The 13,630-nt window shown below is 37.8% G+C and overlaps 1 protein-coding gene across 2 annotated transcripts in view; it reads right to left on the bottom strand.

Moving 5' to 3' along the window:
- The window catches only part of LOC114050149 (WD repeat-containing protein 64-like), a 172,956-nt gene extending 159,734 nt beyond the window's left edge, over positions 1–13,222 (bottom strand). For both annotated transcript variants that reach the window (XM_027871753.1, XM_027871754.1), the window contains exons 1-2: positions 13,078–13,222; positions 8,298–8,428 (exon numbers count right to left, since the gene is read on the bottom strand). In XM_027871753.1, coding sequence (XP_027727554.1) covers positions 8,298–8,428; positions 13,078–13,222 — 276 coding nt within the window. The remainder of the gene's footprint in view (positions 1–8,297; positions 8,429–13,077) is intronic.
- Between the last annotated feature and the right edge of the window lie 408 nt (positions 13,223–13,630).

The raw sequence follows: 13,630 nt of genomic DNA, 5'->3' as shown, positions 1-13,630 counted from the left end.
ATTCAAATAGAAGGAATTTAGTTTCCTGGCATGGCACGGATATACTGTCCAGTTTTCCCAGGCATGTATGAGGTCAGCAAAGGCTCTATATTCCTTCAGTTTGGTAAGCAACCTAATACCTCTTCTCTCCCACATTTTCCTTTGGAGCCTCCCAAACACCGAGCTAGCTCTGGCAATATGTGCATCAACCTCATCTATGTGTACATCCCTGGAAAGTATACTGCCAAGGTAAGTGAACTTATCCACAGCCTCAGATTTGGAACTAGATCTGGAGTTCTTAATCTTTTTTGTTGACCCCATTGGCAAACTGATAAAGCCTATAAGACTCCTTCTCAGAACAATGGTTTAAAAATGTAATTGAAGGAAATGCTAAATTTCAGTTAGGAAGTAGTGAAAATAAAGATGTAATTCTTTCCCCATCCAAGTTTACACATGCTTTGGAGGAGGGGGTAGTCTGTGTACTCCAGGTTCAGCACTTATGGGCTACATGATGTCTAAGGTCCCATTCTAACTCTAAATTTTGTATCAATTATCTCAATTTACCCTCAAATGGTTGTTTGTCAATTGATTTTTCATTCTCTTTTTTGGTATGCCTTGTGAATACAGCTGGGGCTGTATTTTAACCAGTCACCTGGAGAACCATAGGGTTCATTCAAAGTGCTGCCCTCATATCAAGAGAAGCAGTAATAATCACAGTTAAGTCTGTTCAGGTCTCCTATCAAATCTCTTCTGGTAATGCTTAGAGCAACTTCAGTGTCTTCCCGTACTGATATTGCTAACCCCAGAAACTAGCTCATGATGACAGCATCTATATATTCATCACTAAGAACTTAGGATCTCAGGAGAACACATAACTTAGGTAGGAGAGATTCAGCCTAAGTCTATGGAAAATCTGTAGCCAAGAAAACCAAGTACGTCTTGGAAAGTTTACAGTAAATCTAAGGCTGACGTACTTTGGTTGTCTCAGCTAACATTTTCTTAAAGCATGAAACATGATTTTAAAAAAACCTTTAAGTGAGAACTAAGCATCATCCATTTTTTAACAAAGCAGAATTATTCATTCATTAGTCATAATTAGTCATCTTTGACTCATGGAAAGTGTTATTAATGGTACTCCCAGAACCCCTCTCTCCTACTTGTATCCTTTCCTTTCCATGCACACAGTAACTACATTTACATTCTAATTTATTTTATCAAAATCATAACATAATTTCCATGTGAAAGCTAAGTCATGGCCCCTTGTGAGTTTTTAAAACTCTTATGAATGAACCTTTGAAACTTGCCCATGCCATTATATTTGTACAAAATTGTAAGGACCTCAAGCTAAAAACAGATAGATCCAAGATCCAATATATGAATCCAAAGAATCCAAGAGGCATGGTGACTGGTGACTCACAAACTGTCACAATGTGGAGAAGACTTAGGCCTGTTATTGCATAGCCAATTTCATGGGGCTGTTTTGGTTTGTTTTTCTGGTCATATCAGTAGTATATTTCTACATAATGAACCAGATGTACCCTGATGCAAACCAAATCAGCTAGAGTAGAGGGGAAAGAATACTGGGCTTAAAGTCAGAAGCTCTAAGAAGAACTGACACAGAGGAATTAGATGGGAGAGGAGGGCTGGTAGTTCTGGAACCCTGCTCTCATCAGGAATGGGTTCAAGAGGGAACAATATATATGTGTGTGTGTGTGTGTGTGTGTATACATATATAAAACTAGAAGGGAATAAAAGTCTTCTAAATTCAGAAAGAAATAAAAGGCTAAAGGGATAGGGATGGGAGAGAGGATAAGGGAGGGATTTTTTCAGGGAACCCTACTCACATCAGATCTGGGTTAAAGAGAGAACAATATATACATTTAGAAGGGAATAAAAGACTTTTAAATTTACAAAGAAATAAGAGGGTGAGGGAATAGGATAAAGGGGGGTATAGAAGGGTTTCTAGGTTAACGGGAATGGGCTAAGGAGGGAATAACATATCTGGAAAGCTATAAAAATCTTCAAAACTCAGACAGAAATAAGAAGGTAAGGGGAAAGAGTAGATGGGGAGGATAAAAGGGATCTTTGGTGGGGGGTAGGTTAAGTAATAGAAGGTTAAGGTAGTGGGTAGAAGTAAAGTAGAGGAGTCAGGAGAGATAGGAAATAAGAGATACACACAAACAAAATAAAGATCAGAAGTAGAATTTGTTAGGGAAAAAAAGCAGGGGTAGTTAAAGCTAAAATAGATTTAATCAAAGAGAAAAATAGGGAAGCTATACTATATGTCAGCCATATAAATCAATATTATTTTAGACTATTTAAAATAACTAGACAGTATAAGGTTGGAATATTGATCTGGTATAGGAAATTATGAGTTGATAGACTTAGAAAAATATGGAAATACTTGGATTTATGAAGGAAGCTGTTATCTACCCTCAGAGAAACAGAGGACATAGTATGGTTTTACATAGATGCATATGAATGTATATGTCTACATATGAGTATGATTATAGATATCTAAGTATGTATATGTATGTGTGCATATGTGCATATATGTATAGGAAGGGTGAAAAGGAACAAAGTAAAAAGTGCACAGCAGAGAACAAAAAACTTACAAGGAAGCAAAGATGGACAGCTCAGAACACAGTGTGTAATATTTATTACATAGGCTTTCTTGAAATGGAAACGTATTGCTAGGTATTTGAATCTTCTCTAACGTTCTGCTGTGCACATGGCAATGCTTTTTGTTCTTTTCTTATTTTATATTTAAGTTAAAAATATTTTTTAAAAAAAAGTTGGAAACTCTAGGTTTGATAATTAACCCTGGCACTTAACTAGCTGCATGACTATGGAACTGAGGACAAATCATATAATCTCTCTGAGCTTCAGTGTCCTCATATGTAAAATGAGGATAATAGTGCTTGAACTACCTATTTCAGAGGGTTATTGTGAGAAAAGTAGTTTATAAATTGTAAAATGACATATAAATGTGCTATTAAAATAAGATCCTTTCTTTCCACATTCATTAAAAAAGTGAAAATAATTTTGCAGTGCTTACAAGGTTTACAGAATAGCACTTTCCTAATGGCAACCATGAGAAGAAGACATCATAATTATTATTTCCATTTCACAGTGAAAGAAATTGAGATCCTTTAATTTGCCCATGTCACAAATAATAAGTTTTCAAGCAGGTGTTATAGGCATGCTGATTTCAATTAGTGTTCAGTCTAGAACTCCTTCCAGTTTGACATGTTTACTGCCTATAAAGCCATACTCTGAATATCTCAAAGCATTGACTCTTGGTTCTCTCCAAGACTATTCCAATGGAGTACAAGCTCTGATGGAGCTTTCTACAAAGCCAGGAAGGCATTAAGCACTGGTCTACTGATAAGTTATGTGCTAGTCTTCCAGGATCAGACTTGCTAAGGGCCAAGAAGTCTGGCTGCCAAATTTTCTTTTGGTATTGATACAGTAAGTCTGAAAGGGTTTTAATCCACATTGGTGGGAGGATTTTGTCTCCTTCCAGGTAACTGCAAGCTCCTTGAGGGCAGGGACTTTTTGCCCTTTTTTGTATCCCCAGAGGTTAGCACAGTGCCTGGAACATAGTAGGTATTTAATAAATGATTGAGTACTCACATTTATGAGATCAAAGATCTTTGGACCTGGCTCATCACAGTAAGTCCTTTAATAAATGTTTTTTGGTAGATGGAATGATTGAAGGTTGATAAAATGAACAGAATCGATCATACCATAGTCTAGGTTACTTTTCTGTCTCCAAAGAAGCATTATTGTTTCTTATTGGTACTTGAAATTGTCTTGTTTTCCATTATTGAAATCTGGACTTGATCTCTGGGGAGTACTCTGGGAAACTTTGCCCTAATACCATGGAGAAAATCGAACTTTATTTAGTGGCACTTTGACCTTGTGTCCAATAATCAATATAGTCCTAGAGGAGGAGTGAGAGCAAGGTACTGTGGTCTTCCAGGTTATGTCAATCCTGCTCTTCCACCTCTTGGTGGATACAAATTGTTGGACCTCATCCTTCTCCACCTTTCCCTCCTCTAATCTCCTCCCTTTTCCTATTATCTTCATTAATCAATCAATCAAGCATTTGCTAATTGATTACTGTGTGCTGGGACCTAGATATATAAGTACAAAGAATGAAACAAACCCTACTTGAAAGGAGTTTGCAATCTAATGGAGTGGCAGGGGCAACAAGTACATATAAAAATACACACAGCATTAAAAATAAAGTTAATAAATACATACATACACAATACAGTAGTAAAATACAAGACCATCAGGGAGAGAAAGACAAGGAGCTTAGGAAAGGCTTCATGCAGAAGATGGTTTCTGAATTGCATCTTAAAGGCTAGTCTGAAGCAGTAGATTACCATGGTGACATGAATCAAAATAGGTGGAGAAGCTCTTTGGTCAGGATTATGAAAAAGGAAAACCTTTCTTTTTCTCCAGCTGCAAGCCGTAGGTTAGAATCAGCATCAGGAATAAGGTCAAGAATAAGGTTAGGATTAGGCACTAGATTTTTCAATTTAAAAAAAAAAAAGAGAATCTAATCTGGAGTTGACATGATTAAATAATTTATTATGAAATTTGGAGTTGGAAGTGACCTTCCTTCAAGGTCTCTAGCACAACCTCCTTAATATGCCAATGAGAAAATCAGGGCCCAGAGAGGTGAAGAAATAGATTTGTGCAAAATGGGGAATGGTAGCATTGGGATTCAAAACTAGGTCTCCTCTTACACCAAAGCTCTTTCAGCTATACCACATTGCCTTTGCAAGTTTTGTCTTTGGGAAGATATTAGTTCACCTGGAAGACCAATTATGAAAAACTACAACCACTCTTCTTCCTCATCTATCTCGGCATCCTTCTTATGGGACTGAGTTCCTTGTTAGGGCCATCTGGTTTAATGGAAGCCAGGTGAATCATCCTGGCATATTGTAATGACACATATATGAAGCCTAGTGAGTCATCTGTCACAAAAGGTAGAAAACAGAAGTCTTAGCTACTTACTCACAGTGGATATAGATTTCCAGAATTCTAGGTTATGGCTATTATTATGTAGAATTTTACCCTAAATACCATAGATCCATATTCCTTCAACATAATGTAGCTCTCCTAATTTCTAACCTACTGCTTCACCCTTTGAAGTTAACTGATTAGTTCAGAAGGCCCTGGCCCTATTGTTGAACTGTCATCTCTATGACGGATTATTCTGAGGATTGCTCTGTATGATAACTAGCATTTATATGACATTTTATTTTAGTCTTGATGTTCACTTGGAATATTGGTTATCAAACTTTTTTATTTTTATTTTGCTCATCCCATAATATTCTTTGCCATGAGGAATATTGGCACCTTGAATGTTTAACTTGACAAGAAAAGAAGAGTTGTTGGGTAGTTGGATTTCTAGACCTATTTCCTGAACCATGAGATTTTTCTGCTTCGCCTTCCTTTCCTCCTAAATTTCCCCTCCTCCTCCTCTCCTTTTTTTCCCTCAGAATTAATAGTGAAAATTGAAGATTTGTACCTTTCTCTTTCTTTTAATTTCATTTTTAAGGTTTGTAACATGCTTTACATATATTAGGTAGATGCTATTATCTCGATTTTACAGATAAGGAGACTGAGGTAATAAGAGATAAAGTGACTTGCTCAGTCACACAATTATTAGTAAGTGTGTGAGATAGTATTCAAATATAGATCTTCCTGACTCCAAGTCCAAAGGATAAAACCAAAGGAAATGGGTTTGAATGAGAAAAACTTACATAAAAAAAGAAAAAAAAAAAGCCCACTATTTGGAAGTGAGAGTAAATAAGTGTAGGGATAGTACTAAGAGATATTCAGGCATTACCATCACTAGATATATGATGAATAAAATCAGCAACTATTTATATTCAATTCAACAAGGGTTTATTGAGGGAATACTATGTTCCAGGCACTGTGCTAGGTGGCTGGAGATACAGAGACAAAAGTGAAATAGTTCTTGCCCTCAAGAAGCTGACCTTCTACTAGGGAAGGCAGCTTGGCTAGGGAGACACAACACGTGCAGAGATCAGTAAACCCAAAGTACATGCCAAATTAAATACAAAGGAATCACCATGGAGAGAACACTGACAAATGGGAGAATCAGGAAAGACCTATTTTAGGAGGTGGCATTGGAACCGAGTCTTGAAGGGAATGAGGTATTCTGAGAGATTGTGGTGAGGCAGGAGTTCTGGCATGGGGGACAAACAGCCTGTGCAAAGGTAGGAGGTGGGAAATAGAACAGAGAAAAGGCCAGTTTGGATGGACTGCAGCATGCCTAAGATGAAATGTCATGTATGGGGATACAGCAAGTAGAATAATGAGGATGGAAAAGGGGGATGATGGGTAATCAGCTGGAAAAGACAGATTTTAGAGCTAGAAATGGCCTTAGAAATCTTCTAATCCAACACTTTTACTTTACATATGAGGAAACTGAGGCCCCAGAAAATTAAATGACTTGCCTAAGGTTGCATAGACATAAGAGGTATCAGAGGCATTCTTTGAACCCAGATCTTCTGACTCTACACTTAGTCCTCTTACCCCTGTGGCTGGAACCAGATTATAAAGGGTTTTTAATGCCAAAAATAGGAGTTTATATTTTATCCCAGAGACAACAGGGAGCTATTTGTGTTTACTGAGTAGGGAAGTGATGGAGTCAAACCTTTACTTTAGGAATATCAAGTATGTAGGATGGATTAGAGAGGGGAGAGATTGGATATAGAGAAAACTATTAGGAGGATATTGCAATAGGTTAGGAGAGATGAAGTGGTCCTAAACAGGTAAGGCATGCTTTTATGTATAGGCAAATATCTGTACTGGAATGACCACTTAGTGAAATGACCTTTTGATGCCTCCTAGAATCTTGTAAAAGCCTTGTTTAGAGTGTTGTGGCCTTGCTAAAGGCCACATATAATTCAATCCAACAATCATTTATTAAATGCCTGGTGCGGGCAACCAATGCTATGGGTTTAGTTACACAAAGAGAAAAAAACAAAAAGCAGTGACCTGCCCTCAAGGAGCTGACATTCTACTGGTAAGCAGAGCAGTAAAGGTGTGAAAGAAACCTCAAAATTAACCACTAAGCCAAAAAAAATGTAATAAAAGCAAAATGTCATCAATGTTTATCAGCTTAGTCTCAGGGTCAAGTTGGAGATGAGAATAGAAAAAGTGCAAAAAGATGGAGTTTTTTTCTTATCGCAATGACTCCAATTTCCAACTCTAGGTCAGAGAATGCTTAAATCTAATGACAGCAACTCTGTGAATTTGTTATTAAAATTATTTTTTTAACTAAATCTGTGATTTTATTGGAGTATGGATTTTTTTTTAAGGCTATTGGGGTTAAGTGACTTGCCCAGGGTCACACAGCTAATAAGTGTCAAGTGTTTGGTCTGAGGTCGGATTTGAACTCAGGTCCTCCTGACTTCAGGGCCAGTACTTTATCCACTGTGCCACCTAGCTGCCCTTGGAGTGTGGAATTCTTGATGAGGAAATTCTCTCTACCCATGAAGATTGGCAAGCACTGCAATTTGTGGTGATGATTACCCAAGGTCACACAGTAGGCCAGCTCTCTACCAACTAGGACCAACTAGGACTCTACCAACTATGAGTTTAAGAAGGGATAAAAAGAGATTCTCTCTTACCTATCCCAGACTCTATAGGAAGTGACTTCTTAGGACGTGACCTTCTGTGGATGACACCTAAGGACTGCTGTTCTGAAGTATCAGAGAGATTGTCTGAGGAGCCCCTGTCCCTTGTGCTCAAGGGACACGTGCTTCCTTGGTGTAATAAAGGGAAAAGTGGCTGGTGTGTAATTAATGACAAGAATATATTGGGATTGACTAATTTTGTGGGTCTGTTCTCTGTGATAGGCAGTTTGATCTGTATTAACAAATGTTATTTATTATCAATGTAAATAAATGGCATTTTGCCTACGCCTTTTGACTGTGAAGCAAGAACCCTGTCCCAAGATTTTAGTGCTGTAATAACACCCCAATTCATTACATATTTTTCATACTTTTCCTCTGAGGTTACCTTCTGTTTACTCAATATGTGTCTTGCATGTAAATAGTTACTTGCATAGTCTTCTCCATTAGAATATGAGTTCCTTGAGGGCAAGGACCATGTTTTTGCATTTCTTTGAATTCCCAGCACTTAGGATAGTGCCTGGCAAATAGCATGCATGTTGATACTGCTTAACCAATGTGTAATCAATCTGTAATCCCATACTGAGGATGATGACTTTGAGGTTTCACAGAATAGACATCAAAAATTCCTACCTCACACCAGTCCACTGGTGCATCCGGATTGTTGCTGAGTTTCCTGTAAAAGCTTTTCACATCTTGGCTCTTTATTTCCGGACCAAATAATTCCAATACTGACTCATAGAACTTTTCATAATCAATAGTGTCTGCATTGAAACAAAGAATTACAGGTACATTGTTACCAAATGCTGAAGACCCTATTGCTTAAGTTCATAGAATTACAGTTAGAAAGAATATCAAGAACCATTGAGTTCAATTCCCTTATTTGCATATGAGGAACTGAGGCTCAGAGAGCTTAAGTGACTTGTGAAGGGCCACACACCTAATAAAGGATCAGAAGTGGAATTTCAACCCAGGCCTTTCTAACTCCTACATCAATCCTGTATTTACTATACCACATTGTTTACTTCAACATGTACCACTCTGATCATCTTAATACTTTATTTCAATGTGTAAGAAGCAGATTATTCTGCTTTAAAAAATTCTGTCCTTTTGGACCTGACTAGGTATTAGAATATTCCAAAGTAGGATCGAAAATGTTCCTATTAAATGTCCTAGTACCACCACCATGGCTCCTCACTCAACTAAAATAGGAAGGAATTTTTTTCCCCTTGTATATGACGCCCCAAAAGGAAACATCAGATTTGGTTATCACTTTTTTGATGTGAATGATCTTACCTATTGGTAGCACACTACCTGCTGTAGTGGTCTATAAGGATTCATTTAGAGTGATTTCTTTATTAGGATGAATTTCTTTTATATCATGTAACCACACAAGATCTGCTATAACTTGAAACTCTCTGCTGCCAAACTTAGCTTATTAGTCTGAATTCCATTTATTGCTAAGTGAAAGAATGGGTCAGACATGGATTTTCAAAACCCCAACAGATTTTTTTGTTGTTGTTGAGTTAATTCAGTTGTGTTTTACTCTCTATAATCCCATTTATGGTTTTTTTGGCAAAGACCTTGGAGTCGTTTGACATTTCCTTCTCCAGCTCATTTTACAGATGAGGAAACTGAGGTAATCAGGGTTAAGTGACTTGCCCAGGGTCACACAGCTAGTAAGTGTCTGAGGCAGTATTTGAACTAGGGTCCTCTTGAATTCAGGCCCAGAACTCTTATCCACTGCACTACCCTAGCTGTCCTATGCATAACAGATTAAACCAGGTCAGTGAATAAACCTAGTAGTATGAGAGGCACTTATATTTCATACTTACTAAAAAATTGTTGATACAAATAAGGATGAGATTTTTTTATATCTGAGATGATATTTCTAGGCTACTGTTTGAGTCACTGACAAGAAGACTAAAAGGTATTGAATCCAAGACCAACCTTTGTAGATAACTTATGAGTAACCTCAGACTAATTCATTTTTAAAAATTACTTTCCAAGTGTCATCTTGATTTTTATCATAGTATTAGATTGCGATTAATATTGTAGAACCAATTATTAAAGGACTGGTTTGTAAGCATTTATAAAGAGAATTACTATTAGTCAGCATGAGTTCATTGAGATAAAATCATCCTAGACAGGCATCTTTGTCCTTTTGGTAACAGAATCACTAGATTGTAGGTCATAGAATGCCTTAGACCAGAGATCCACGACCCATGTGCCACGGACTTCAGGGCGTACTTGAAGTGTTGAAAGAGGTCTTCAAATCCAAATATGAATCCACAGATAATCAAACATAACTCCTACAATCTGAAATAATATGTATTAAATATATATGCATTACTACTTTCAAAAAAAATTACTTTCCAGAGTCAGCCTGATATAGTGGGTAGAGTCAGGAAGACCTTCATCTAATTCCTGCCTCTGACACTTACTAGCTGCATGAATATAGGATAAAAGTCACTTGAGCACTCTGAACCTCACTGTGAAAATGAGAATGATGATAATTAATACTACCACTACTTGCAGCACTTACCTCACAGGACTTTTTATAAGACCTAAATGAAATAACATAGGTAAAGTCCTTTGCAAACTTTACAATGCTACATATAATTATCAGTTATTGCTCAGATGTGGCTGTACATTTGGAAGTTTATTGATGCGTAGACTATACACAACAGATTCAGGAGCCTCGTTAAAGTCAAGGTATGTTACATTTATCATTTCCCCTAAAGCTTTCTCAAGTTCTGTCATTTTGTCACAGCAAGAGATTAATTTAGCAGTATTCAATCTTTCCTCAGCAAGTTAGTTACTAACCAGTATCCCATTTGTTTTCAAAGAATTTATAAAACTACAGAAGACAAGAAATCTGTAATGTGACTCTCAGAGTTCAATTTGTTCTGAAACGGTGTTACAGAATCATCACATTTGCTCAACCCACTCATTTTAACAGATGAGGAAACTGAGGCCCAGAGGTCACATAGTATGTACTACAACTAGCCAAATATAATCTTTCCATTAAGCCATTTGTCCTCAATGTTAGGTGTCAACACATTAGGAAGGCAAGTATTTTTACTGGTAGGCAGCTACAATATAGCCAAAATATACCCACAGAAGCACAATAGACTGTGGTTAAGCATGCTATTAGCCCTTAGATGTTCATTGGGAACTTCTCACCCAGTAATATTTCCACTAATCACTTTTAATTTCTGCATTTGTCACCACTACCTTTGATCTTATGATGCTGCCAGTAGCTTTATACATAGGTTTTCCTTATATATCCAGTTATACTATGTGATATGGTGGGAGGGAGGGTGTGGGGAGCAATTAAGTGGCATAGTGGATAGAGTTCTAGGCCTGAAGTCAGGAAGGCTTATCTTCCTGTGTTCAAATCTAGCCTGAGACACTTATTGTCTATGTGACCCTGGGCAAGTCATTTAACCCTATTTGCCTCAGTTCCTCATCTGTAAAAAGAACTGGAGAAAGAAATGACAAACCTCTCCCGTATCTTTGCCAAGAAAGCTCCAAAATGGGGTCATGGAGAATTGGACATGACTGAAATGACTGACCAACATGTGATACTAGGGCACTTTAACCTTTCCATCATGAACCCTGCAGGATTGGGGCAGGGGAGCATACATTCCAACCAACCACCTGATCTAGCCCAACTCGTATGTGAAAGGAATCTCCACTATAACAAACCAAACAAGTGATCATCCATCCTTCATTTGAACACCTCCAAGGAGGAAGAAGCTCCCCCCTCTGGAGGTGTTCATTCCACTTTTCAATACCTCTGATTGTTAAGAAGTTTTTCCTTACTTTTAGCCTAAATTGGTCTCTTGGTAACTTTCACCAATGTTTCTCCTGATCCTGCCCTCTGGGACTAATCCCCTCTCCATGTAATAGCCCTGCTTGAACACATATAGCATCATTTCATGCACATTCCCCTAAGTATTCTCTTCCCCAGGTTAAATATTCCTAATTCCTTCCTCTTATAGAGAACCTGAAAGCCCTTGACCTAACATGTCACACATTCATCCTTCACGGTCTCAGTGGCCCTCCTCTGGACTCCCTCTCAACTTATCAATACCCTTTTTAACCATGGAGCCTAGAACTGAACACAGTATTTCAGGTGAAGCTTGATAAGAACAGTGAGAACTTGATAAGAACAGATAAGAACTTCTTATTCCAGGAATCTATACCTTTCTTAATACATCCCATCAAAAATTGAATTTGCTTTTTTTAGGTCTTCATATCACCCTGCTAATACTTATTGAGCTGTCATTCCAGACTTTTTTTTTTTTAAAAGCAGAACCTCTGCCTGTCCATGCCTCCCCCAGCTGGTATGTATGAAATTGATTTTTGGTACCCAAGTGCAAGACCTTACATTTGTCCTTGTTGAATTTCATTTTATTAGTACTTAGCTTACCCTCCTGAACTCCTATTTAGCAAATAATTCATTCAGAATACAACAATAACTGATACTTGCACGGCTCTTTAAAGTTTGCAAAGCACTTTACATGCCTCATTCTAATCCAGTCATCACAACAACTATGTGAATTAGTGTACTACAGATATCATCCTCATTTTACACAAGTAAGTTGAAGAAAGTAATCAACTGGCCTGAGGTCCTACAGTTAATGACATTGGAAGAATTTGAACCCAAACCTTGTTGACTACAAATTTAGCATTCTCTCCCTGATACCATTCCGCTACACATACCCAAACACTACCTAACAAAAGTTAGGTCTCATGTAAAGTAGAAATTCCTGTTGTTGTTGAGCTGTATCAGTTGTGTCCAACTCTTCCTGATCCCATTTGGGATTTTCTTGGCAAAGATCCTAGAGTGGTTTACCATTTCCTTCTCTAGCCCATTTTGCAGATGAGGAACTGAGGCAGGCAGAGGTTAAGTGACTTGCCCAAGGTCACACGGTAATAAGTGTCCAAGGCTGGATTTGAACTCAGGGAGATGAATCTTCCTCACTCCAGGCCCATCACTCTATCCACTGGGCCACCTGGCTGCACAATGCATTAAAGTTAAAGATATGGATTTCAACTGGTCACCTTCAGCAAGGAAAATCAGCCTGAGTGTACTTAGTTTACTACTTATAGCGATATTAGAGGGTTCACGAAAGGAAAGGTGATGAGTGACAAGGCTGTCATTATATTAACTATGTTCTTGAGTCTAACCCTAACCTCAGAACAGAATAGCATGAACTTGATTGAAAAATATCTCACCCATTTCCGATTTTTTCCCCATAGAAGAATTTGAAAAGAAATATTGTAACCTCAAACATTGACATATAGCAGGCCACTGGGACTCTCACTGCTCCTAATTTCTATATAGTTTGGTCAGCCTGATTTTTTTGGATTCTTTGGGAGGTCTCAACATTTCTGACCTTACCTTCATTTTTGACATATAAGCCTAGTCTTTCTTCTTTTTTCTGGATCACTGTTGTTTCCACTAACTTCCCAAATTTCTTCAAGGCATCTGTGAAATTGTTAAATTCATTTGTAACGCTAACATGCTTGTCTTCAGAGATCTCCATAGGGACAAAGGGGTATCTTTATTTCTGGATGGAAATGATGACACTAATCTGATGACCTAAAAATCCTTCCCGTTGTAATGGTGTTCCCCCAAAGTCTCAGTTTTTGCTCTAATGTTCATTCCTTTGATCTTAAAATCCCATGCTGTAGAATGGTAACAAGATGTGCTGCTAGGATGTTAGCAGGAAAGATGACTTTGGATTAACAAGCCCTGCATCCTGGCTATCCCTTCAGGGAAAGCCCTGACCTCATAATATTTCCTCAATACTCTCCATAAGGTCCCTATTACATCATAATGTGTGCTGGTTTCTTCATTTAAATACTAGAAAGACATTACTGAGATTTCTCTTCCTATGTGTATATTGAGTGGGAGGGGGATGAATATTAAGTAAAGAGTGGGTGAGGGAATA

Source organism: Vombatus ursinus, unplaced genomic scaffold (genome assembly GCF_900497805.2).
Source record: "Vombatus ursinus unplaced genomic scaffold, bare-nosed wombat genome assembly UNPS02014798.1, whole genome shotgun sequence".
In the NCBI taxonomy this organism is placed as follows: Eukaryota; Metazoa; Chordata; class Mammalia; order Diprotodontia; family Vombatidae; genus Vombatus; species Vombatus ursinus.
The sequence above is the reverse complement of the archived record's forward strand: the minus strand, read 5'-3'. Positions and strand labels throughout refer to the sequence as shown.